The 27858-nt window shown below is 48.2% G+C and overlaps 2 gene segments (V, D, J or C); both read right to left on the bottom strand.

The window, feature by feature from the left end:
* The window catches only part of LOC131489659 (immunoglobulin lambda-1 light chain-like), a 205062-nt gene that overhangs the window by 47700 nt on the left and 129504 nt on the right, over positions 1-27858 (bottom strand).
* Positions 20371-21272, bottom strand: LOC131489698 (immunoglobulin lambda variable 3-9-like). The segment is given in 2 exon segments: positions 20371-20705; positions 21117-21272. Coding segments are annotated over 2 exon segments (366 nt in total).

Below are 27858 nucleotides of genomic sequence, written 5' to 3'. Positions count from 1 at the left end.
GTGGACCAGGGAGCCCAGCCTCCCCCAGGCAGCTGCCCCCCTGCTCTCCCCAGCCCAGCACACACAGGTCACGTACACGGTGCAGGAGGCAGGACAGGTGTGATTCCCATATGTGTCCAAGGGTGAAATGCCCTAGCCTGGCCCATTGTTACAAGGGAGAGTGCAGGGTAAACTGAAGTGTTTTGTTTTTGTTTTGTTTTTTTTGCATTTGAATTTGCAAAGGGTCGTGGTCTAGGAGCCATGTGTGATATCCTATATCCACCCCTTTTCTGTCCACTTAGGAATCCAGTCTGATGTTTCCGCATCCCAGTTAATGCAGTTGGGTCATGGTGGGAATAGGTGATGTTTCTAGTACTGATGTTCACATGTGCACCTAAGTCTTTATTATTAATACTACAATCTCTACCATCTCTGTTTTTTAAAATGCTTATTGTTTTTATTTTGAGAAAGGGGGGGGGTGGGGCAGAGAGAAAGGGTGAGAGAGAATCAGGCTCCACGCTGTCAGCACAGAGCCTGATGTGGGGCTTGATCTCAGGAAACATGAGATCATGACCTGAATGAAATCAAAAGTTGGACACCCAGGCATCCTTCCCATCCCAACTATTCTTAAGTGTTCATCTTTCCAGTTTGTCTTTCTGTTCCCTGCACATTTTTTAAAAAATTTTTTAAACGTTTATTTATTTTTGAGACAGAGAGAGACAGACCATGAACAGGGGAGGGGCAGAGAGAGGGAAACACAGAATCTGAAACGGGCTCCAGGCTCCGAGCTGTCAACACAGAGCCTGACGCGGGGCTCGAACTCACGGACCGTGAGATCATGACCTGAGCCGAAGTCTGACGCTTAACCGACTGAGCCACCCAGGCGCCCCTGCAAATTTTTTATGTTCCACATTGTGGAGCAGAATTGGTTGGGAACTTGTCTCGGACTTTGCTTAAGTATTAGTATCTTTTGTTTACTGTATGCTTTTATATGTAGACTTAATTTGTTATCAAATTGACTCAATTTGATAATCTCTGTCTTTAATTGTGGTTATAAGACCATTTTAAAAATGTGATTAGCAATATCGTTTATATATACCACCTTGCTATTTCTTTCTTCTTCGTGCCGTGTTTTGTTTCTTTTGTGCATTTCTCTCTCTCTCTTCTTTTTGTATTAATGGAGCATTTTTAATGATTCCATTTTGTCTCCTTTTTTCTACTAATTAGCTATAAGTTCTTGCTGTCTTATTAGTAACTCCTCAAAACCTACATTTAGGTGATGTTATACCACATGACATAGAATCTGAGAACATAATTCTAGCTTTGTCTCTTAGCTTATTCCCTACCATTGTCACACCTATTACTTTTAGCTGTATTATAAGTTCCAACATACATACTTATTATATTTGCTTTACATGGTGAATTATCTTTTAAAGAGATTTAGATAATACACAGTCTCAGTATTTATCCCTGCACTTAGCATTTCTGATTTTTGCATTCATTTTGTAGCTTTAGATTCTTTCTGGAATCATTTCCTCCTGCCTGAGGGATGTCCATGATTATTGGTTTTATATGGGTCTCACTGAAGAGAACCTCTGTCAGTTTTTGCATGGGTAGAAACGTTTTATTTAGCCTCCATTTTTGTTTTCTAATTTTTTCTTAAAAAAAGTTTTTAATGTTTATTTCTGAGACAGAGAGAGACAGAGCATGAGTGAGGAAGGGACACAGAGAGAGAGGGAGACACAGAATCCCAAGCAGGCTCCAGGCTCTGAGCTGTCAGCACAGAGCCCTATGCGGGGCTTGAACTCATGGACTGGACTGTGAGATGATGACCTGAGCTGAAGTCGGATGCTTAACCAACTGAGCCACCCAGGCACCACTTAATTTTTTTAATTTAAAAAAATTTTTAAATGTTTTAAAGTTTATATATTTGTTTTGAGAGTGAGCACGAGCTGGGGAGGGGGAGAGAGAGAATCCTAAGCAGGCGGACGCCCTGCTCCATCTCACAAATGAAGAGATCACGAGCTGAGCTGAGATCAAGAGTCAGAATCTTAACCAGCTGAGCCACCAGGTGCACCTATTTAGCTTCCATTTTTGAAGGACATTTTCCCTAGATGAAATACTCAGTTTTGTTTCTTCTTTCAGTATTTTAAAGATGTAAATCCACCATCCTCCTCTTGATTTTCTGCTAATGGTACATCTGCTGGAATACTTATCATTGTTCCCCGAACAAAGTGAGATATTTGTCCATTGGAATCTGTATTTCCTGCAGAATCCAAAGTTATGCACTTTATTAGCTCTTAGTCTTTGTTGTTAAAATGGTTTTGTTATCATTGTTTCTGTATGATTTCCAGCCCTCACTTCTTTTTTTTAAACTTTTTTTTAATGTTTATTAATCTTTGAGGGAGAGAGAGAGAGAGAGAGAGAGAGAGAGAGAGAGCACAAGTGGGGGAGGAGCAGAGAGAGAGGGAGGCACAGAATGCAAAGCAGGTTCCAGGCTCCAAGCTGTCAGCACAGAGCCCGACGTGGGGCTCGAACTCATGAACTGTGAGATCATGACCTCAAAGTCAGACACTTCTGACTGAGCCACCCAGGAGCCCTCCAGCACTCACGTCTAACTTATCAAGGTCCCTCCCAGTGACATGAGTCATTTACGTGCAGAATAAGGATGTCATAACATGGTCTTCTCTCCCCTATCATTTCTGTCCTCATTGTCATATTTTTATTTTTACTCCAAAAATCAAAATATATTGTTAGTATCTTTGCTATAAACAGTTGAATACCTGTTATAGGCATTAACCAATAAAAGGTTTTTATATTTATATATGTGGTTATGATATCTGATGCTTTTTAAAATCTTTGTGTAGATTCTCATTCCTCTCTGTCACCCTTTCCTTCTGTCAAGGGGCGTCCTTTACTTTTGCTGTGGTGAGGGTCTGTGGGTGGTCAGTTTCGTGAGGTTTGCAATCTGTGAAAGTTTTATTTTGTCTTTCCTTCTCAATGACATATTCAGTGGGAGAAAGATCAAGGTTGACAAGTTGGGGTTTTTTTTGTTTGTTTTTTAGTATTGTGGGGGATCAGCTTAGGAATCCCCTGGGTTTACACCAATGGGTTAACAAGGCATAAAGAAATACAAAGTCATAAAATGCTCACACCTGAGTTTGGGTAAATCAGACTGGCACCCCAAGAATAGGGGGGTGCAAAGGCACCCCGAGCATAGGAAGGCACAAAGTTGCCAGGAATAGGGAGATGCGAAGGCACCCCAAAATAGGGAAGGGGTGCAGAGCCCCCCAAAATAGAGACAGAGAGAGGCAAAGGCACTCTGTCTTTGGTACAGAGGTGCCCGATACATAGGAATAACAAGATTAGATATTCAGGGTGAAAGCACCCCAAAGGTGCCCAATACATAGGAATAACAAGATTAGATATTCAGGGTGAAAGCACCCCAAATTTAGTACTATAGCAGAAAAGCTGCTTTCACAGGAGAATAGGGCCAGGTTAGGTAAATTGGTGAATTGGACTATGGACTGCTGCACTGCAGGCAAAGCAGCCCAGAGCGGAGATGGTTAACAAAAGAAAAGGTGTCTTGTCAACCTGAGGTTATTCCCCCTACCTGTCTTATACCCGAGGCTAAGATAAACAGGGGTGCTGCCTCGTGTCCGCTGTAAACAACCTTCCTCCCGACTTCCCGGTGTCCGGATTTTGTTTTGTATTAACCCAAACCCCTAACCACGAATATCTTCAAGACCCCCTTTCCATCACGAGTTAATGTTCACAGATTCATTGTCCCTTTGTGCACATCCATCACCATGTTTGTAAGCCTTCTGATCCTAATAAAAATGGGGCAAGGACCCTTATTTGGGGCTCTTGTCTTTTCCCGGGCATTAGGCATCTCTTGCTTTCAATCCTGTGTCCTGCTCTTTTGCTAGACAAGAGATAACTTTAGACTCAGAGTCTGTGACAAATATTTTGTTTTCTTGCTTACACGACACGTAACGAGAACTATGCTCTTAGCATGAAGCTGGTTCCTTTGTATCCTCTGTAGGAACACGTCTCCTCTCAGGCTGTGAGGGTGTCTGCATCACGGGTTTGTAGCAATTTCATTATGATGCGTATTGTGCTGTTTCTCATGTTCCCTGTGTCAGAGGTTTGTTCAGCTTTGGATATCCTGGCTAATTAGTTTTACCAATTTTGAATATTTTTGGCTATTATTTCTTTAAATGTTTTTTTTTTTTCTATTAACCACCTGCTCCCCATCTTCTCTTCCTCAGTTACTCTAGTTACACACTTTAGGCCACATGAGGTTGTCTTAAGCACACTGAGGCCTTGTTCATTTTTTTCTAGGTTTTGCTCTTGCACTAATTTTTTGCACTAATCTCTTCTTCTGTGGCGTCAAATCTGCTGACAATATCAGTGTGTTTCAAATCATGTAATTTTCATTTTGGGAAGTTTTAAAAGATTTGGTCTTTAGAAAATATCTTCCATGTCTTCTAACCTGTTCAGTCATTCCTCCACTCACAGTAACAAATGAAACATAGTCACAATAACTGTGGGCCTATCCTTCCCTGATCCACCCTGTGCAGAGCAAGCCTGGTGAGCTGGGGGGGTTCTGGAGACTCAGATCTGGGGGCCTGGGTCAGACCTGCTCATTGCTTTGTCCAAAGGCCTCCTGGGGCTGGAGGAGAGTGTGGCACAGATGGGCAAGGGATTTGTGTCTCATTTCTTTGACTGCCTGTCTCACTGTGAACATTACCACTGTTCCACCCATGACAGTAATAGCCTCATTCTCAGTCCCGGCTCCACTGATGGTCAGTGTGGTCATGTTCCCTGAGTTGGAGCCAGAGAATGGGTCAGGAATCCCGGAGGACCGATCGATATCATAACAGATAACCAGCATGTGCCTGGCCTGGCTTCTGCTAGTACCAGTGAACATTTTACCCCCAGTGTTGTTTCCCTCACAGGTGATCCAGGCTGTCTGTCCCAGGGTCACTGACACCAAGCAGGGCTAAGTCAGCATTTAGGAGGCCACAGAACCTGCAAGAGAGAAAAAATGAGTTGGGCTGGAAGATGAAGGACCCATTTCCAGGAAATCCCTTAAGCTGCCTGGCCTGAATAGAGCTCTAGGAATTCTCTGGGCTCTAGGGTGACTCCTCTTATAAGTTTCAGTCCCAGAGGCTTATGGGGCTGGCTAGTGGATGGAGTCTTGAAAATGAGAACCCATCCACGCCTTTCTCTGCTCAGGACCACCCCCTCAGGGCTCACACAGAGCCAGTGAGCACAGGTGGAGGGATTACACCCCTCTAGGCCCTCATCCCATACAGTGTAATAGGCATCCTGCCCCTCCGCCCCCCACCCCCACCCCCACCCCAGACAGCTCCCTGCTGAACTCAGAGTCAGACTCAGTTTTGTCTTATATCTCTGAGGTTGGGGTGGGTGTGAGCCTGGGCACAGCACCTGGGTAGTATGCCAGGACACTGAGGAGGAGAGGGGTCCAGGCCATGGTGGAAGTGCCATGATGCTGCTACCAAGACCCCAGAAGCTGTGCAAAGTTCCTCCCAGGCCTGTCTTATCCCCTTTCTTGAGAGACCTGCTGGTTATGCAAATAAGCTGAGCCTCAGGGGTTTAGAGAAGGGCTCAGCCCCTAGGGACACAGAGAGGGGAGGAGGAGCCTGGTCCCACAGTCTGGGGCTGATATCTCCCTCCCAGTTCATGTCCTGGGTTTGCTCCTTGGCTGGCCTGGACACTGAGACCTCAAAGGTGGAGTGTGTCTTTATTTTCTGAACACATTCTGTAAGTGACACTATAAGGCTCACAGAAGTGCAGGGTCCTACCCCAGATCACAGGTCATGGGCCACAGAGACCAAATAAAATTCATCCTCTGTCAAGAGCATATGGAGTTACTAATGGTGCTGTAAGAGTTGGCTCTCGGGTGTAATCTCCCGCAGCAGGTTATGGGCACTGTGCCTTAGTATCCCCATTTTGCAGTGAGGGACAGGGACAGATCAAGTGTGAAAAGAAATGATCGCTGTATATGAGAATGAGAGGGGGCTTCAAAGTTTAGTAACTCTTCAAGGGAATGTTTGTCATAATTAAGTTGTGTTCAGTTGTAAAAAAAAAAAACGTAATAAATATTTTACTTTACAAGTTAAGTCAAAAAAACTTTACCGAGAAATTACAGTGTTGCAGGTACTGGGAACAGGGAAGAACTGAATTTTCAGTGCCCTCTCCCTCCCATGAGAGAGATGAGTGGAGGGACAGGTAGGGGAACTTCCAGGAAGGAGGAGCAGCTGTGTCTGTCAGGGTAAGGGGAGGGAGTGGGAAACGTGCTCACAGGGAGCACTGGTGTTTGTGGACAGTGACAGTGCTTTAGCTCCATTAAAGTGAGCTGGGATGTGAGTTGGTGGCAGACCAAGTACCACTACCTGTGTTAGAGAAATAGGCAATATCTCCATGAGCAGGACCCAACACACATATACCCTGAAGAATGTGTACTTGAGAGTGAAGGATGACACTGTAGGCCAATGACAAATAACCTGAAGGTCTCAGGTCCTGGTTGCTAACCCCTCTTGCCTGTTAAAAGCCCTAATGGCCAGACTCTCCCATCTGCAGGTGGCTTTGGCAGGTGATCTCTGCTGCCCCCTGGTGGCCAGTCCACACTGGCTGCTGGAGGTGCTAGGGCCTCCCTTGTAAAGTGTAGATTCCTAACCTACAGCTCAGATGCTGAGTCCTGCTCCATAGACTGCTGCCCCAGGGAGGAATGACTTTTCTATGCATGGCTCCTGCCTGCCTCACGTCCTGGCATGAGGGCCCCAGATTACCCATGAAAACATGAATAGACTCATTTGGAGGAGGAGAGCCCAGGTTTCGGTGAGGCGTCTTTGCACCTGTCCCTGGGGATGGTGGGAGGTCATGCATGTGGGACAACAGCTTAGCACTGGGGGACACAGGACTCAGAGGATGGCTCTTACTGGTTCCAACTATAGATGCAGGGCTGGTGTGTGTGTGTGGGGTGACCTGGGACTAATGCCGCAGAGACAGAAACAGGACAACATTCACAGAGTGGACATTTATTCAGACCCACATTGTTCTTGCACATATTCCATCAAGAGAATTTTGTATGAACAAGACAGAGTCCTCTCAAAGTGGTAACTCTGCAGCTACTCTAGTGATGTACGGAAAGAATAAACAAGCAGTGAGAATCATGTGGGAAAAGCCCAGTAGCGCCCTCGGGAGAAGCAGAGGGGTGGCTAGAGGATCTGAAAGCAGAGGACAAACCTGAGGGACCTGAATTTCCAATCCAGATAAGGGCCTGTATGGTGTTTTCTCCTAAGGTGAGCATTTGGGGCACAGAGGGTGTGGTCAGGTGTCGTAAGAGTCCATTTCCAGGTAATAAGCCAGGGTCCCTTGGCAGCTGATGGGCTCATAGAGGGGCCTCTGAGAGGAAGATGCTGGGGTGGGGGTTTGACACAGGTGGGCTCAGATCAGCCGTGGGTTCTACCTAAGTCACCTGGGGGCTGGGCCACTCAGGGAAGTGGTTACTATTCTCTGCTCCTCCCTTATCCAAATGCAGCCACAAGGACTAGGGTGCTACATGTGCCTCTGGTCCTGTCGCTGTGTCTGGGGTCCCACATGGATTACCTATCACTGCTTTCTCCAACATCCCACTACTAACTGAGCTGAGCAGGAACATGAAGGGGGGTGCATCTGAGAGGGAAGGGTGGCTGGGAGAGGACCCTGAGCTGAGGGTCAGACCTGCAGGTGATGGGATCTGGGACAATGGGAGGACAGTGGTGGTAGGAGTAAGTCCCCATGTGGGACCCAAGATGGTGTCTGCACTTCTTCCACAGTTTCTGTAAAACCTAAGGAGGGAGTGGCCTGGGGCAGGAGGGTCCTGTTCCCCTCTTCATGAACCTTAGCCCTTCAGGATGTGGGATGCCTCATCCAGGAACCAGAGGAGACATAATCCCTGGGGACCATCCAGGCTGCCTGTACCCAGGAGGAGAGGACTGTGCTGTCTGAGAGAGCTGTCTTCCCTCCTGAGTGACACCTGGTTACATCTGGGCTCATGTGGTATATAATGACACCCTAAATATTTGTTCTTTACCATGGAACCTAATTACAGCCATGGTCAGAATAGCCTCCCAACTCTGCCATTGTTCAGCATGATAAACAGAGACAGGGTGTAGAACTTGCTGGACTCTCCAACTCTGCAGGGGCTGGGCCAGGACCAGGGAGGACACTTGACCCTGAGGCCTCACCTGCAGCTGCTCAAAAGGTGGGTGAGAGTGAGAGTCAGGCCAGGGCAGGGGGATTTCTGTCCCATCACCCATCCTGTCACTGCGAGTCACTGCCAGCTCCTCCCAACTGACTTGGTAAGTGGTATAGCGATAGTCAGCCTTGTCCTGGCCCTGGGTTTGGCTGATGCTCAGGGTGACCATGCCCCTATGTAGGATCCTCAGAATTCCTCGGAGTCCTGGCTTGGCTTCTGCTGGTTCCAATACGCATTTTCACTCCTGAGCTTATCTCCAGAGCAGGGGATCCTTGCTCTGACCAGGGCCACAGACACGGAAGGAATCTGTCTCAGGTCAGGGGAGACACAGAACCTGTAGGAGAGGAGAGGGGAGGGGGCTGGAGGAAGAAGAGGACGCTGAGTCAGGACTGATGGCTCAAGCCTGAGGGGAGACAGCAATGTGGACCCAGGCGAGTGCAGAGCCCTGACCGCATGGACCCTGGGTGGGAGGGAGAGCAGGGCACCTGTGCCGCACACTGTGCCCCCCTGTGGGCCATTCATCTGTGCTGGGACGAACTAGTAGGTGAGCAAGAGTGAAACCACTGGCAGTGCGGTCCTCAGAGGACCAGCACCCTTAGCTCACCTGGGAGCTGTTCCACATGCAGATGTCCGGGCCCCACCCAGACCTGCTGCACCTACATCTGTTGTGCCCCTCCCCCACCAAGAGGACTGTGTGCTCACTGAGCTTCATGCTCTGGTCTAAGCCACCATGGACAATCTTATTCCTTCTGCTTGTCTAACCAGGTCCTACTAGGCCACCTGGGACTTGAGGCTTAATTGTCCTGCCCTGGTCACTGAACTTGAACAAACTATAGGTGCCATAATGGTGTGGTTAAGTTGAACTTTTTCACCAGCTATGTGGGTTGTGTGTTGGGGGTGGGTGAATTCCCAGTGGGATGTTGGCTGCCCTGGGCTGGTGGGTGAGAATGTGCCATGACCCCTTTTGCCTACTTCTGGGAGTGAATCATTAGGAAAAGTGGGGGCACTGGCTGGAGTGATTCACGGAGACTTCATGGGGGAGCTAGGTTTCTACTACACAACTGGGGTGAGCAGGGGTATGTATGGATTCAGGAGGTCCCCTAATACACCTTGCATCTCTGATCACAGTCATAAATGTACCACAATTCAGTTCAGCAGGCCTGATAAGGGATGAATCTTCCAGAATGAAGATTTGGTTCATCTGAACTGGCAGGGATCATGACTAACTCAGATAATTGCTGTGGTCAAGGTGGATATGGGGTGGGTAGTGAAGTAGGTAATTATGGACACTACTCTGACCACAGGATACTGGGAGAAATGAGGACATTAGAAGTAACAAGTGTATCTTCCTTATGTTGTATGAATATGATTGGATATATATTAATCATATATTTCTGTTTTATTCTCCTGTCTCATCCCATTATTATCTAACATCAGATGTGTTAACAATACCTAGATTTCTATCTCAATATGAAGTTACAGGATAGCAAATCAGCTGGGACACAAATAAATATACCTAGCCCACAATCCTCTTGGGGAGGAAGGGCTGAACATATTTGTAATTGTTCGCTGGGTGGTTTCATCATATTTGGTGGAAACATGGCTGCCGGCATTATCTTAATTGGAAACTGTAGTTTGTGGGGATGTGGGTGAATTTCATGTGGATGACGGGGGACTGTGGTAGCTTATTAATTGTCAGCATTGACAGCATTTACAGGCTGAACTGTTTTTCACAGAATGGTTTTCTGTCTATATTTTTGGGTAGGTGGGTATAAGGAGAGAACCTTTTACAAGATCTGTGGGGGAGAAGTGAGGAAGCACCCACTTTGTGTCTCCCTTATGGGATTGAGTATCTTCTGGTCACTTTGTAGGAGGAGGCAACTGCCCCAATGTCCCTTATTCACAATCAGGATGGATGTGACCCTCCCAACTGTCTGTCAGAACCCAGAGTAGCTAGTGTATCTTCATTTTTGTCATTGTTTAAAAATACAGGGAACAAACTGATCTGTTGGGGATTTTGACACATGTAATGGGTTTTTCAGGGAGAAACCAGAGCTTTGTGTTTATATAGTGGCCTCCACAGTTCCCTGCAGTCTGTGTTGGAGATGCTGGCCATCCTGGACTGGGTTCCTGGAAGCAGACTCTGAGATGGAGAAGTGCATGTGTAGGAGATCTGGAAGGAGGATGGAGGTCAGACTGGGCAGAGGGGGAAGCAACCCACACAGAGTGAGACATCAGATGAGGCCTCATCCCTGCAGGGATCTCTAAAGCTGGGACCTTTCAGGATATCTATATCTGAGGCAGGGCCTTGGGGCCTCAGATCAGCATTCACCTGAACCTCTCTGAGAAGGGACAGAAACCTGGGGAGGCAGTTGTCTGAACAAAGAGCAGTGAAGTTCCTCCCAGTGAGGACGACCCCTGTGAGCTGTCAGGGACTCCAGGCAGAGGTGTGTGCATGTGTGAACCCAGGAGAGGGGTGACACCACAGTGGGGTGTCACTGTGTCACCAAATCACCCTCAGGAACTGCATGAAGGGTGGGTGGATACAGAGGTCTGCGGACCTTGGGTCTGGGCACCTGGGTCAGACCTGCTGATTGCTTTGTGCACATGTCTTCCAGAGGAAAATGTGACACAGACGGGGAAGGGGTGTGTGTTCCTGGTCTGTCTGTGTCACTGTGAGCATTACCACTGTCCCACACCTGACAGTAATAGTCAGCCTCATCCTCAGTCTGGGCCCCACTGATGATCAGGGTGGCCGTGTTCCCTGAGTTGGTGCCTGAGAATTGGTCAGGGGTCCTTGAGGGCCGGTTCCTGCCGTAACAGATGACCAACATAGGGGCCTGGCCAGGCTTCTGCTGGTACCAGTAAACACTTTTACTTCCACTGTTGTTTCCCCTACAGGTGATCCTGGCTGTCTGGGTCAAGGTCACCAAAATGGAAGGAGACTGAGTCAGCATGTAGGAGGCCACGGACCCTGCAAGAAAGAAAAGAATAGGTAGGCTTCCAGGTTTGGGTCTCATCTATAGGAAACCCTCATCTCTCTCACAGTGATTGAGCTCCAGGGGCTCTCTGGCCCCATGGAACCCAAGAGCCCGGTTGGTGGATGGAGCCTTTGTACAAACAGGAACCCCCTGGCTCCTTTCCCTGGGCAGGTGCAGCCATTCAGGGCTCACACAGAGCCAGTGAGCCCAGTGGGGGATTTGACCCCTCTAGCCCTCCTCCTGCAGCAGGGTCATAAGCATCCTACTTCCCACAGGTAGCCTTCTATTGAAGTCAGAATCAAGGCCTGGTGTGTCCCAGATTTGTGGGGCTGGGGTGGGTGTGATCCTGGATTCAGCACCTGTGCAGTAAGCAAGGAGACTGAGGAGGAGAGGGGTCCAGGCCAATGGTGGGGGTAATGTAATTCTGCTCCCGAGATCCAAGGTTGGGCAGATTTCCTTCGAGGCTTCCCTTATCCCCTTGCTGGACATACCTGCTCTTCATGCAAATCAGCCAGGGCTCAGGGACTGCTGCTAAGAAACTTGGTGGTTTTTGAGAAGGACTCAGTTCCAAGGGGCACAGAGAGGGAAGTGGCAGCCCATGCAGACCCATCCTCATCCAAGTGGCTTCTGATCTACTCTCTGATCCCATAGTTCAGTCTGACATCTCCACCCCAGGTTGTGTTCTGTCTTTGCCCTTGGGTGACCATGGGAGGCTTAGGTCAGTGCAGTGTCCTACCCCAGATCACTGTGTGTGAGCATCAAACCTGAACAAATTCCTCCCTTGCTAAGTGCACATGGAATTTTAAGGAGCCCTTGAGGTGCTGTAGTGTCTATTCTTGGGGAGATCTGCTGAGACAGATCATAGATGCTGTGCCTCAGTACCCCCAGGATGCACTCTACCAGGGGCAGACCCAGCTTGAGGTAGGTTTGACAGTGACTGAGTTTAACAGAAATGAGGTGGGCTGGAGAGGCATGGAGTGCTGGACCTGTGCTTAGAGGTAGAGGCAAATTCTACAGAAGACAGATGTGAGACACCCCGAGTCAGAACTGTAGATCAGTGTCAAGGTGATACTGCAGAAAACCTACACCTTTCCCCTCAGGTCTCAGGTTCTGGAGACCCACCCTTTCCTCCCTGTTAGGAGCCTTGATGCCCAGACCCTCCCCCATCATCTGCAGGTGGCTTTGCCAGGTGATCTCTGCTGCCCCCTGGTGGCCACTACACAGGGCTGCTGGGGGCTCAGGGAAGTCCTTTGTCAGGTGGAGGTTCAGAATCCACAGTTGAGAGCAGGATTCCCTGTTCCATGGACTGCTGGCCCCAGGGGAGGAATTGCCTGCCTCTAAGTAGCCCCTGCCAGTCTCAAGATGAGGCAGGAAGGGATCAGATTACTCATGAATGTATGCGCAGGCTCATTTGGAGGAGGAGAAAGCAAGGTGCACAGGAGGTATTTCTACACGTACCTTGGGTGGTGGGTGGTCATGTATGTGGGTCTGGGGCTTGGCACCAGGGGACACAGGACTCAGAGTCCTCCTCCTACTGGTTCTGGCTGCTGGTGCAGGGCTAAAATAGGGCAGTGGTGGCTGTTAGTCCAAGGTTGGAGACAGGAGAGCTCTCACCAGCAAGCATTTATTGACCCACTTTGTCTGGCAGACATTCCATCCTGGGAAATGAGTGTGAACAAGACCCAGTCCCTGTCCCAGAATTTCCATCTTGTTTGTGGGGCAGTATATTGGACAACACATGCTTTGGTGATACAGCAGACAGTCTCTATCTGGATCTTGTCTTGAATACTCATTTAAAAGCCAGACCATTGCTATTCTCAGGTCTTCCCGGGCCACAATTGACCTTGTGGCCCAGTGCTTGCCCATGGATGTGTCAGTCAGCTGGGGTTCTTTCCTGAGACACTTGCTCTTGTGAAGGAAAACCAGCCTAGATACATGCAGTGCCTTTCTTTTTCAATTGAAAAAATTTTAAAGTTTTATTTTTGACAGAGAGAGTGTGTGTGAGCAGGGGAGGGGCAGAGAGAGAGAGAGCTGTCAGCACAGAGCCCAACCCGGGGCTCAAATGCACAAACTGCAAGATCATGACCTGAGCCGAAGTCGGACGCTTAACTAACTGAACCACCCAGGTGCCCCTTAAAGAAATTTTTTTTTAATGTGCAGTGCTTTCTTCTTGACCATGGATGTGATAGTTGGCGCTGCAGCAGCCATTCCGAGGTCTGTTGTCAACAACAATGAAAAGCAAGTCCTCCACAGTAGTGATGGTGAGACCGAAAGTGAGCAGATTCGGGACCTCACGGAATTGCTGACTACCTGGAGAAACACATCTGACTTCAGAGCTGTTTTTGTGGGAGAAAAATGAGCTTATGAATGTTCATGCCTCTGACTGAGATGTGCATGTATTGCATTAACAATTTCCTGACCAGTTAGGATAATAATTAACACAACAAATCAATGAATACATATAGTGATGGGAAAATGTGCTGTGTTGTGTGTTATGTAGACAATGAATTAAGATCAAACAAGATGACAGGCAGGTGCTGTGTGGTGAGAGGCTGGAGGAGGCCTCTCTGCAGAGGTGACCTTGGAGCTGCTGTCAGGATGGGAAGAAGGAACAAGAACTAAAGAGTGTGTCTGGAGATAGTCCCTGTGGAGAAGAGTCTGGTTTGTCTGAGGATGCAGGGAAAGTGAGGACCTTAGGAGTCTGTGATTCAAAACTATTTGAGTTCCAAGATGATTATTTTCTCATATAACCTCGGGGACAGGAGTGATGGGTTAGAATTCTCATTGTTGTATGTTTCCAGGTAAGGGGACTCACAAGAGGAGTCCCTGTGTGAGCTTCCCTGCAAACTGAAAGGGAAGCAGGAGCCTTTTGTAGCTGAGTCACTGTGGCTTATCTGCAGCTCACCCATGTGTGTGTGTTCCGCATGACATCAAATTCCTGTCACACATCCCTTCATATTATATAGTTTTACACATAGACGTGTGAGTATGCTATTGAATATGTGTGCACATGCATATTTATTGTTTGTGGTGTGTACGTTTGTAGATGCACGTATGCTTGTGTGTGTAGAGGTACACATATATTTACAATATATACACATATCTTTTCTGAGGGTTCTGAGCTCTGAAACGGGTACCAAAGTTGTAGTTGATGGGATCCTTGCTTTGTTACAAAGCCCGCAGTTCCACTTTATCATAAGGGACAAGGTGGGGATGGCTACCATAATGATTAATGGGACCAAATGGTAATCAGAATCATTTGACACCTATGTTGGTGTTGGCTAGTTAATGCTATGTTCCCGGAACTGAAATAGATGGGCACCCTACCAATTATTACTTCATCTGTATAAATAGAAGCCTCCATCTCCCAAGATTTTGGTTGCTACTGAATCTTAGCAGAGGATGTATGCTGATCACGAGCCACTAAATGACCCTATAACCTGAGCTGTGTGAACTGGTGCTTTGTGACCAACCATGCCAAGGACTGAGCATTCACATCAGCTCTCCATCATCAGTGTGAAGAGGTAAATATGAGATCAGGCTTTACCAGGTCCTGAAGGCACAGATGAGTCCCATGAGAAAGAGGCCCGAGTGCCCAGGACCCCAACCCCCGCTGCATTCATTGTCTTTTCTCTATCTCGTACAACTGTGGCTTAGTGGGGACAGTCTGTAACCAGCTGTGGTACAGGAGAACACTTAGCTGGCTGACAGAGCTTCTGCACAAAACACACTTGTCTTTCTTGTTTCTGATCCTTAAATGTTTATTTATTTTTGAGAAAGAGAGGCAAGTGGGAGGAGGGGCAGACAGAGGGTGGGAGGACAGAGGAGCCGAAGTGGGCTCTGTGTTGACAGCAGCGAGCCTGATGCAGGGCTCAAGCTCATGAACCCTGATAGCATGATTTGAGCTGAAGTTGGATACTCAACCAACGGAGCCACCCAGGCACCTGCCGGAGTCCAGCTCCAGCAGGTCCAGGGGTTCCCGAAGGATGAATAGTGTTGGCGAAAAAGTGAAAATAAAATAAAACAAAAATAAAACGGACACAGACAACAGCAGTGTGTTAGACTGGCCGCTTTATCGTGGCACTATATTTGTAAGCAATTTCCTTGTAGCATGCGTCATCTATGTTTTCTGGCATTACCTAATTCTAAAAATGTTCCTATGTGTAATCACCCATTAAGGAACAACATGGTTATTTTCTTGTGATGTTCCCTCCTGCCCTTTGCTCATTGATTAATTTCTTCATATTACTTTCATTATGTATCTACGTTTATCTATAGTCTATAAAGCATTTGCTTTGCTATTTTCATGAAAGGTCATCTATTTCTCAACATCTCAAGTGGAACAGTTACAGGGACATGACCTCTTAGTTGTTTCCCCGAACCATTTGTGGTTTGAGGAACAAAAGAATTCGCCTCAGTCCGAGGTGCCAGGAGGGGGCCAAGAGGGCCTTAGAAACCCACGCCTTATGCATTCCCAGAGAGACAATGCACCTAGGAACTAATGAACCATTCTGTACCTTAATCGACTAAGTTCAGTCATCATCTGGAATGCCTCCTGGGGGCCAAGTGGGCCTGGGGGTTGGAGTAACTTGTGCCCATAGATACATTCCTTTGTTGCCAGAGTGGGGCTTTGGAATCCATTTGTTCCCTCCTTGGCTGGGAAGTATATGGGGCTATCCTTCCTTTAGGTAGAGGAGTCTTTATAGGGGGTGGCAAGGGCTAGATGTAGGGCCGCACAATTTCCTTGCGGAACCTTATTTCTTTCCCCAGTGGTTCTTCTCCCAGGGGACCTGTGGAGGGCAATTCCCCAACAGACAATTCCCCAGGTACTTTCATTGGTCGTGGGGCTGCCCCGACCAACGTTAGGGCCAAATTACATCAAAGCAGGAGTGCAAGAAGCTTCACTGTCGATGGGCCGCCCTGCAGTCCCGATCCATCCACCGCCCGGGCCCTGCCGTCAGGCTGGTTGGAGAGCTTGGCTTCCAGCAGGCACCCCTCCTATTTCTGATCTTAAAGGGAAAAGGATGCAGTATTTCACCATCTAGTATGATTTTAGCTACGTGACTTTTATAAATGTCCTTTGTCAAGTACAGGCAAGTTGCTTTATATGCCTGGTTTGTTAAGTGTTTTTCTAATTAAATGATGTTGGATTTGTCAAATGCACTTTCTGAATCTATTGTGATAATCATGTGATTTTTGTATTTTATCCTATTGGTATGATGTAGTACATTAATCTTTTTTTTTTTTTTTGTATGTTAAAATACCTTGTATTGTTGCAATAAGTCCCATTTGCTCATGGTGTCTAATTCTTTCTATATGTTGCTGGATTTGGTTGATAGTGTTTTGTTGAGGATTTTGTGCGCATATTTGTAAGAGGTATTGGTCTATAGTTTTCTAGTGATGTCTATTTTTGGTATCATTGTAACAATGGCTACGTAAAATCAGTCAGGAAGTCTATCACATTCATCTATTTTTTGGAACACATTGTGAAAAATTTGTATTACAGTTGAATTTTGAACAAAGCAGGAGTTAGTTGTGCTGACCCCTGTGCAGTCACAAATCTGCTTATAACTTTTGACTCCCCCAAACCTTAAGTACTAATAGCCTACAATTGATGAGAAACCTTGCTGACAACATAAACAGCTGATTAACATATATTTCATATGTTCTATGTATTATATATTGTACTCTCACAAAAAAGTGAGCTTAAAATGTTTTTAAGAGAAAATTAAGAAAATTAGGATAGCTCAGGGGCGCCTGGTTGGCTCAGTTGGTTGAACGCCTGGCTTCAGCTCAGGTCATGATCTCACGGTTCAAGCCCCGCATCGGGCTCTGTGCTGACAGCTCAGAGCCTGGAGCCTGCTTCAGATTCTGTGTCTTCCTCTCTCTCTCTCTGCCCCTCCCCTGCTCACACTCTGTCAATCTCTCTCTCAAAAAATAAATAAACATTAAAAAAATTAAAAAAAAAAAAAAAAGAAAATTAGGATAGCTAGGGCACCTGGGTGGCTCAGTCAGTTAAGCATCTGACTCTGGATTTCGACTCAGGTCATGATCTCATGGTTTGTGAGTTCGAGCCCCACATAGGGCTTTGTGCTGACAGCTCGGAATCTACTTAGGATTCTCTCTCTCCACCTCTTTCTCTGCTCCTCCCCCCACCCCCCAAAAGAGATAGGTAAACATTAAAAAAGAAAAAGAAAATTCACGTAGCTGGTGCTGCTGTGCAGGGCCCCGGGAGCCCCTGCCTGGCCAGCACCATGTGAGACTCCAGCAAGGATGGAGGCTGTGCTTACCTCATGCACTGATTCTCCGCTAAGGACATTGATGGGCACATGGTTGATCTGCATGAGTGCCTGTGCATTGTCACCAATAATACCCTAACAATGAGGCAACACAGATGTGAACTACACTCAGCTCCTTGCCCTGTGAGCCCCATATGCCGAGTGTGGTTTATGGAGCCAGTTGGAGGCAGCAGCCAGGGAGTAATGTGCAGATCAAAGAGTTCACTGCTGGCTATAAGGTCAAATTCCCCATGTACAGCAAAATCTGCATGAAATGCAAGGTCCTCCTGCTGTGGATGTGGATGGAAGTCCAGCCCAAGGGTGGGGCATGCTGGGAAATGCCATCACATGGAACTTCACCAAGTTCCTCATTGACAAGAAGGCTGTGTGGTGACATGGTAGGTCCCACAGAAGGGCCCTGGTAATAGAGAAGAAACTTCTCTGCTACCCGTAGTTCCACAGGTGTGCACCCCCCACTGAGACCCCATTCCTCAGAGTGTTCCTTGAGGTACCCTTACTGTTTTCCTGAAAACCATGTATGTGGTTGGGCAGAATGCAGACTGGACAGGCACCCTCTACTGGAGGAAGGTCCTTCCACCTGTCTGGCTGTTCAGCACTCCCCACCCCTGGCTGTCATGTGGGAATAAAGCATACGAATTTGGGGAGAAAATCATAAGGAAGAGAAGAATGTGTTTACATTACTGTAGTGTAAAACATTGTGTATAACTGGATTCGAGCAGTTGAAACCCGTGTTGTTCAAGGGTCAGCTGTGTGTATCTCCTACTGGTTATCCCTGGAGAACCCCGAAACACCTTATGAGATATAACTCTTTTTGTTACGAAAGGTTTTATTTTAGTGGTTTCTTTAGGGTTTACAGCACCAATCTACCTCCCAAAGTCTATCTTCCTGTGATTTTACATCACTTCACATGGAGCATAAGACTTTTGAAATACATTCTTCTCGCCCACCCCCCAATTTTGTGCTATGGCAGTCATGTGTTTTATTTGAGATTCATCATGAACTAGGGTATATTGCTGTTATATTTTGCTTTACACAGTTATTTTTTATTTTAATTTTTAAAAAAATTTTTTTTTTTTTTTGAGAGAGAGAGACAGACTGTGAGTGGGAGAGGGGTAAGAGAGAGGGAGACACAGAATTCGAAGCAGGCTCCAGGCTCTAAGCTATCAGCACAGAGCCCGACACTGGGCTTGAACTCACAAGCTGTGAGATCATGACCTGAGCCAAAGTCCAGTCACTTAACCGGCTGAGCCACCCAGGCGCCCCAACAGTTATATGTTTAATGGACTGAGCTACCCAGGCGCCTCTACACAGTGATCTTTTAGAAACATTAATGTAAGACAGATGTTTCTATATCGGTCCATGTAGTTCCCATAGCTGCTGTTTTTCATTCCTTTGTGTGGATTCACGTTGCTATCTGATATAGTACTCCTCTCTCTGAGGAGTGTCTGTCACTCTCTGTTGCAGTGAAGGTCTGTGGGTGATCAATTATGTAAAGTTGTACAGTCTGAAAGTTTTATTTGGCTTCATTTTTGAAAGATATTTTCACTGGATAACGAATTTAAGGTTGACAGATTTTTCTATTTTACAAAATTATTTTGATGAAAAAATTTTTTGTAATGTTTTTATTTAGTTTTGAGAGAGAGAGAGAGAGAGAGAAAGAGCAGGGGAGGGGCAGAGAGAGAGAGAGAGAGACCCAGAATCTGAAGCAGGCCCCAGGCTTGAGCTGTCAGCACAGAGCCCACCACAGGGCTCAAACCCACGAACTGCAACATCATGATCTGAGGTGAAGTTGGACGCTCAATGGACGGAGCCACCCAGGTGCCCCATACACATATTTTAATAGGTGTTTTTAAAAGATATTTGTCTGCTGTCTTCTTACTTGCGTGGCTTATAATAAGAAATCTGCTTTTACCATATTTGTTCTTAGCATAGGACATGCATGTTCCTTCTGGCTGCTTTACAGATGTCCCTTCTGTACTGGTGTTCAGCAGTGTGACTGTGACGTGTTTGGCATTGGTGGTGCCTCCTGCTTCCTGAGCCTGACCTTTGTTGAACTTCTTGAATATGCCAGCAATTGGGGCGCCTGGGTGGCGCAGTCGGTTAAGCGTCCGACTTCAGCCAGGTCACGATCTCGCGGTCCGTGAGTTCGAGCCCCGCGTCAGGCTCTGGGCTGATGGCTCGGAGCCTGGAGCCTGTTTCTGATTCTGTGTCTCCCTCTCTCTCTGCCCCTCCCCCATTCATGCTCTGTCTCTCTCTGTCCCAAAAATAAATAAAAAATGTTGAAAAAAAAAATTTGAATATGCCAGCAATTGTCTTCACCATACTTGTGACGTTTTTGGCCAATATTTCTTTACCCACATTCTCTGTTCCCCCATCTTCTTTGCTGGGGGACTCCAGTTACATGCCTGGTAGGCTGCATGAGGGGTCCGGCCACCAGCAGAGGCTACGTTCATTTCTTTCAGACTTTGTGTCTTATTTCGTTTTGGATGGTTACTATTTTGATGTTACTGAGTTTACTGCTCTCTTCTTTTGCAGCATCTAATCTGTTCTCAGTGTCATCCAGTGCAGTTTTCATCTCCAGAAGTGAGATGTGGCCCCCTTGAAATGTTGTCCACATCTGCACAGAGCATGTCCAGTCGTGGCTCTGTCTCTTCAAACAAATTGAATCTCATTGCAATAGTAATTTTTGTGTTGTCCCTTAGACATCCTCTGTAGAGCTTGCCTGCAGGGCTGGGAGGGGGAGGCAGACCTCAGACCTGGGGACCTGGGCCAGACCTGCTCATTGGTTTGTCTACAGGCCTCCTGGGGCTGGAGGACAGTGTGACACAGACAGGGAAGGGATTTGTGTGTCACTTCCTCATCTGCCTGTATCACTGTGAGCATTACTACTACTGTCAGCAGACAGACAGTAATAGTCAGCCTCGTCCTCGGCCCAGGCCCCGCTGACGGTCAGGGTGGCTGTGTTCCCAGAGTTAGAGCCAGAGAATCGGTCAGGGATCCCTGAGGGCCGGTTGCTATCCCAATAAATAATCATCAGGGGCACCTGGTTCGGCTTCTGCTGGTACCAGGAAACATATGTATTTCCGATGTTGTTTCCCTCACAGGTGATCCTTGCCATCTCTCCCAGGGCCACTGAAATGGAAGGGGGCTGAGTCAGCCTGTTTGAGGTCACGGAGCCTGCAAGAGAGAAAAGGAAAGGTGGACATTCAGCTTAGGGTCTCATCCTTAGGAAGCTCCCACCTGCCTGACCGGGATTGAGATCTAAGGATAATCTGGGTGGACAGGGTACCCCGTCCCATCAGTCTCAGCCACCGCGGTCCCCAGGCTTCACTGGTGCATGGAGCCTGTGAACAAATAAGAACTCCACCCCCCTTTCTCTGGTCAGATGCAGCCCCTCAGGGCTCACACAGAGCCAGTGGGCACAGTGGGGGAACTTCACCACTCCAGCCCCTCATCCTGCGGCAGGTCATGAGCATCCTGCCCCCCCTGACCCCCCCACCACAGGCAGTGTCCTGCTGAGCTCAGAGTCAAACCCAGTCTTGTCTCAAATCTCTGAGGCTGGGGTGGGTGTGAGTCTCGGCACAGCACCTGTGTAGTATGCCAGGACACTGAGGAGGAGAGGGGTCCAGGCCATGGTGGAGGCACCCCAATGCCGCTGCCAAGACCAGAGGCTGGCCAAAGTTCCTCACGGGCCTCTCTTATCCCCTTGCTGGAGAGACCTGCTGTTCATGCAAATCAGCCAGGCCTCAGGGGCTGCTGCTGAGGAGCCTTGTGGCTTCAGAGAAGGGCTCAGCCCCAAGGGCCACAGAGAGGGGAGGAGCAGCCTGGTCCCATGGTCTGGGGCCAACATCTCCATCCCAGATTATGTCCTGGGTTCTCTCCTTGGCTGGCTTGGCAGCTGAGACCTCAGAGGTGGAGTGTGTCTTTATTTTCTGGGCCCATTCTATAAGTGACACTATGAGACTTACTAGGTGCAGGGTCATACACCAGATCACAGCTCATGGCCTCAGAGACCAAACAAAATTCATCCTGTATCAAGAACACTTGGCCTTTCCAGGGGCGCCTGGGTGGCGCAGTCGGTTAAGCGTCCGACTTCAGCCAGGTCACAATCTCGCGGTCTGTGAGTTCGAGCCCCGCGTCAGGCTCTGGGCTGATGGCTCGGAGCCTGGAGCCTGTTTCCGATTCTGTGTCTCCCTCTCTCTCTGCCCCTCCCCCGTTCATGCTCAGTCTCTCTCTGTCCCAAAAATAAATAAAAAACGTTGAAAAAAAATTTAAAAAAAAAAAAAAAAAAAAAGAACACTTGGCCTTTCCAAATCATCAAGGTGCCGTAAATGTCTTCTCATGGCCATGAGCTCACGCAGCAGGTTACAGGGCATGTGCCTTATTATCCCTATGCTGTAGTCAGGGGCAGGAACAGATCAAGTGTAAAAAGAACTGATTGCCATATAAGAGAATAAGAGGGGGCTTCAGAATGTAGTAACTCTTCAAGGGTGTCTTTACCATAATTAAGTTGTCTTCAACTGTTGGGAAAAATATATAATAAACATATTAATGTATAAGTTAAGTATAAAAAAGTTTACCGAGAAAATCACCGTGTTGCAGGCACTGGGAAAGGGAAGAACAGAACTTTTCAGTCCCCTCTCCCTTCCTTGAGGGAGGTGAGTGGAGGGACAGGTGAGGGGGCAGGTGGGAGGAACTTCCAGAAAGGAGGAGCAGTTGAGTCTGTCAGGACAGGGGGCTGTCAGCACAGGGGAGAGAGGGGGAAACGTGTGATCACAGGGAGGAAGGGTGTTTGTGGATAGTGACCACATTATGTTTCATTAGGGTGGGTTAGGGCACGGGTTGGTGGGGGGAATTTTGGCTCGGCCTATATTAGAGAAATAGGCAGCATCTCCATGAACAGGACCCAACACACACGTACCCTGGAGAATTTGTACATGAGTGTGAAGGATGACACTGCAGACAAATGACAAATGACCTGAAGGTCTCAGCCTGTTAGGAGCCCTGATGGCCAGGCCCTCCCCATCTGCAGGTGGCTTTGGCAGGTGGTCTCTGCTGCCCCCTGGTGGCCACTCCACACTGGTGGCTGGAGGTGTAGGGGCCTCCCTTGTGAAGTGTAGATTCCTAACCTATCCCTGCTCCATGGACTGCTGCCCCAGTGAGGAATGACTTCTCTATGCATGGTTTCTGCTGCCTCATGTTCTAGCATGAGGGGCCCAGATTACCCATGATAACATGAAGAGTTTCATCTGGAGGAGGAGAACACAGGTTTCACTGAAGAGTCCTTGCACTCCTCTCTGCAGTGGTGGGAGGTCATGCAGGTGGTACTGCATGGGGGATACAGGACTCAGGGAGTGGCTTTAATTGGTGCCAGCTGTGAATACAGGGCTTATGTGTGTTGGGGGGCATTGACCAGGGACTAATGCTCCAAAGACAGAGAGACAGGAGAGCATCCACCCAGCCAACATGTATTCAGACCCCCACATTGGTCTGGTTTACTTTCCATCCTGAGAATTTTGCATGAACAGGACACAGTCCATATTGAAGACGGAACTCTGACCCTACTCAGGGAAGAGAAACAAGTGGTGGGACATGTGTGGGAAGAGCCCATTCAGTGCCCTGAGGAGGGGAGGAGCCATGAGAGGATCTGAAAGAATGGGACAGACTTGCAGGACCTAGGATTCAAATCCGGTTCAGGGCCAGTGCAAGTTTCTCCTAAGATGAGGATTCTGGGCACAGAGGGATGTGATCAGGTATGGTAAGAGGCATTTTCCGGGTAATAAGTTCTCTTAGTGGCTGCTGGGCACATTTAGGGGCCGCCAGCAGGAAGATACTGAGGTAGAAAGGAACAGGTTTGACATGAGTGTGCTCAGGGCCTGGGAATCTCCCTAGATCACCTGGGGGTTGAGGCCATTCAGGCCAGTGATTATTATTCATCTCCACCTGCCCCTTACCACCTAAAACCACAGGGAGACAAGTACTAATGTACCTTTTGTCCTGTTCTCCTGTATCGTCCCACGTGGATGACCTAGCACTGCTCTCCCCAACACCCCCAGACTGGCTGAGCTGAACAGGAACATGAGGGAGGGGTGCATCTGAGAGGGAAGGGAGGCTGGGAGAGGCCTGCAGGTCCCCAGTCCCTGAGAGGCAGAGAGAAGAGCAGAGGCTGGCAGGTGCCAGGCAGCAACAGTCACCTGCACCAGGTGAGAAAGGCTGCCCAGGCTGAGAGGGGATGAGGGTTGATCTCAGCCAGAATGTTCCAGGTCCTGAAGGAGACAGCTTCTTCCCCTCAGTTCTAGTAGCTGCCTGTGGGGGGCGCTGCGCACTTGGCATGGGGCCATCTGGACAAGGATGCCAGCCCATTCATTGTCATGTTGTTGAGAATCTCTGGAGAATAATTCTCTGTAGTGGCCTGCTCATGATCCTTTAACCTGAAAAATCCCTGGAAATATTATTTTGGTCATAGGGATTCCCATAAAAGGTTGCCTTTCTAGTTCATAAGGTCAATTAGTAAATTTTAGATGAAATATTCCAACTGTACTTGCCATGATTTGGTGAGGAGAAAATGATTTTCTGTACTGTGTCTCTCAACACCCACGAAAGTTTCTGACTCAAGTCAGGAGTGGAAATAGGGGAAGCTTATGCTTTTCCCTCTTAATAAATTCCTCATCTATTATTTTGACTTCATGCAATTGCTCTAAAAATCAATTTCAAACCACAGGTCAAGGAGCCATGAAGAGAAATTCAATTTATCAAAAAAGTTTTACAAGTCTGGGAAAGGGTCTCTCCCCTCAGAAAACGGAAGGGTGCTTAATGCAGACAGAGCCACCACACAGGGTCAGCCTCAAGGTGGGGGTGAATCCATGTGGGTCAGACCTGAGCTAAGGGTCGGACCTGCCTGGTGCAGGTGATGGGATTTGGGGCAATGGGAGGACAGTGGTGCCAGGAGAAAGTCCCCAGGTAGGATCCAAGATGGTGGCTGCATTTCTTCCACAGTTTGTGCAAAATCTAAGGATGGAAGAGCCTGGGGCAGTAGGGGCCTCGTCCCCTCTTCACAAAGCATCTGGCAGTCCTTCAGGATGTGGGGACGCCTCACCGAGGAAAGCAGGGTAGGCATGGCCCCTGTGGCCCAGGCAGGCTGCCTGTATCCAAGGAGAAGAGGAGTTCCTGCAGGACTGTGCTCTCTGAGACAGCTGTCTCCCCTCCTGAGTGGCATGTGATTACATCTGGGGCCAATGTGATATTTAATGACACCCTAAATCTTTACTATCAACCATAAAACTCAATAATCCCAATAGTCAGGAGAGCCCCCCAACTCTGTTCATTAGGATAAACACAGACCAGAGGAAGAACCTGCTGGTTTCTCCCACCCTGGAGAGTCAGGCCAGGACCAGGGAGGACACCAATCCTAAGGCCTGACAGCACCTACTGAGAGGGCAAGTGGAAGTGAGATCCAGGCCATGGTGGGAGGGTTTGTGTCCCATCCCCATCCTTCTGTGTCACTGTGAGTCATTCCCTAACACTCCTGCTACCATGATAGATGATACAGCAATGGCAACCTTATCCTGGCCCTCATGGTCCTGGTCATGCCAGGGGGCCATGTCCCTAAGTTGCATCCTCAGAATCAGACCTGGATGGTTGCTCCTATCTGTATATATAACCAGATTGGGGACCTGGCTTGCCTTCTGCAGGTATCAAGATGCATGTTCACGCCTGAGCTTATCTTCAGAGCAGGGGATCCTCGGCCTCCCCAGGGCCACTGACATGGAGGGAGGTAGCATAAGGCCAAGGGAGGCATGGAGTCTGTAAACCAGGAGAGGAGAGGGGCCTGCAAGAAGAAAGGGAGGCTGAGTTCAGCCCTGAGGTGAGGGAGCAATATGGACACAGGTGAGGGCATGCACCTGACCCCATGAACCCTGGGTGGGAGAGAGCAGGGTGCCTGTGCCACACACTGTGCCTCCCTGTGGGCCTCTCACCTGTGCTGGGAGCAGCCAGGGAGCAGGAGTAAGGCCACACAGAGTGTGTCCTGGGAGGATCAGCACCACAGGCACCTGGGAGCTGTTCCATATGCAGATGCCCGGGGCCCCACCCAGACCTGCCACGCCTGCAGCTGCATCTTGTGGAGACCCCCCCACCCCCCTCCTCAGGGGACTGTGTGCTCACTGAGTGTCACAGGCCAGGGGTCTGGGCCACCCTGGAACATCTCACTTCTTCTCCTTGTCTCCCCAGGTCCTACTAGGTCACCTGGTTCTTGGGCTTAGTTGTCCTGCCCTCATCGACTGAGCTTGATCCAGATTGTAGACCCTGTAGTGATGTGGAAAAATGGTTTAGGAATAGACTTTTTCATCAGCCACATGGGTTGTGTGTTGTGAATGGGATGATACCCAGCGGGATCTTGGCTGCTCTGCACTGGTGGTTGAGAGGGCACCATGGCCCCTCCTGTGTCTTTCTGGCAGTGAATCACCAGGAAAAGCAGGGGGCACTGGCTCAATGATTCTGATGTCTATCAAGGGGCAGTTGGGTCTCTGCTACACACTGGGACAAGCAGAAGTATATATGGATTCAGAAAATCCCCTAAACTTGGACTGTGATTATAGTCATAAATTCACCATAATCCAGTTCAGTAGGTGTGATAATGGACCAAATTTCCAGACAAAGGTGGTGTTCCCAACTGGCAGGGATGACGACTAGCTCAGGTATTTGCTGAGGGAAGGGGATATGGGGTCGTTAGTGAAGAAGATAATTATAGACACCACTCTGACCACAGGTAGTGGCAGAAATGAGAACAATTCAAGGAACAAGTGTTTCTTCCTGATGTTGATATGAATCTGTTTGGATACATAGCAATCATATGCCTTTCTTTTGTTCTCCTGTCTCATCCCATTGTCATCTACCATCAGATGTATTCACAATAGTTAACTTTCTATCTCAATATGAAGTTATAGGGTATCATTTCAGCTGGGACAAAAATAAATATCAGTGGTAGACAATAAGGTATTTTGTATCCTCTGTGGGGAAGGGCTGAGCATGTTTGTAATTATTCACTGGATGGTTTCACATAGTAGGTGGAAGCATGGCTGCCAATATTCTCTTTATTTGCAGACTGTGGTTTCTGGGGATGAAGGTAGATTTCATGTGGATGAGGGGGGACTCTGGTGGTTTATTAAGTGACAGCACTGACAGCTCAACTGTATTTCACAAAATTGTTTTCTGTCTATATTTCTGGGTAGGATGGGTATAAAGAGAGGTTCTTGGGGTGCCTGGGTGGCTCAGTCGGTTGGGCGTCTGACTTCAGCTCATGATCTCATGGCTTCTGAGTTCAAGCCCCGCATCAGTCTCTGTGCTGACATCTCAAGCCTGGAGCCTGCTTCAGATTCTGTGTCTCCTTCCCTCTCTGCCCTTCCCCTGCTCGTGCTCTGTCTGGCTCCTTCAAAATTAAATAAACATTAAAAAAAAAAAGAGAGAGGTTCTTATGCCCAACTTGGGGGTAGAAGTGAGGCAGCACCCATTTTGTGTCTCACTCTTGTGATTGTGTATCTTCTGGTCACTTTGTAAGAGGGAGCAACTTCTCCACATCCCTCATTCACCATCAGGTTGGATGTGACTTGTGAACTGTCCATCAGAACCTAGGGCACATAGTGTGTCTGCATCTTTTCTCATTGTATCAAAATATAAGAAACAATTTGATCTCTGGGGATTTGACATGCACATTGGGGAATTGGGGGAGAAACCCTAGATGTGGGTATATAGTGACTTCCTAATGTCCCTGAGGACCTTGTTAGGGATGCCCACCAGCCTGGATTGGGTTTCTGCAATCAGACTCTGAGACGGAGAAGTGCGTGTGCAGGAAACCTGGAAGGAGGAGGGAGGTCAGACTGGGCAGAAAGAAGAGTGACCCACACAGAATGAGATGTCAGATGAGGCCTCAATCCTTCAGGGAGCTCTAAAGCTGGGACCTTTCAGACATTTGAACCTGAGGCAGGGCCTTGGGACCTTGGAGTCAGGGCATCTCTCAATGGAACCTCTCTGAGAAGGGCAAAAATCTGGGGAGGCAGTTGTCTGCACCAAGAGCACTTCTCAGCCAGGAGGACCCCTTGTGAGCTGTCAGGGGCTCTAGGCAGAGGTGGGTGCATGTGTGAGCCCAGGAGGGGGGTGACACCACAGTGGGTAATGCACTTGTCTGCTCCACTCAGAGTCCCCAGCTGTCACTGTGGCAGGGCTTTAGGAGTTCAGCTGTGCTGGGAATGTCTGGGTTCTAATACTTGTCCGTTATGTGAGGGAGTAGCCCATGACCACCATATGGAAATGCAGGGATAATGAGCAGTGGATG

Source organism: Neofelis nebulosa, chromosome 11, assembly GCF_028018385.1.
Source record: "Neofelis nebulosa isolate mNeoNeb1 chromosome 11, mNeoNeb1.pri, whole genome shotgun sequence".
Classification (NCBI taxonomy): domain Eukaryota; kingdom Metazoa; phylum Chordata; class Mammalia; order Carnivora; family Felidae; genus Neofelis; species Neofelis nebulosa.
The sequence above is the reverse complement of the archived record's forward strand: the minus strand, read 5'-3'. Positions and strand labels throughout refer to the sequence as shown.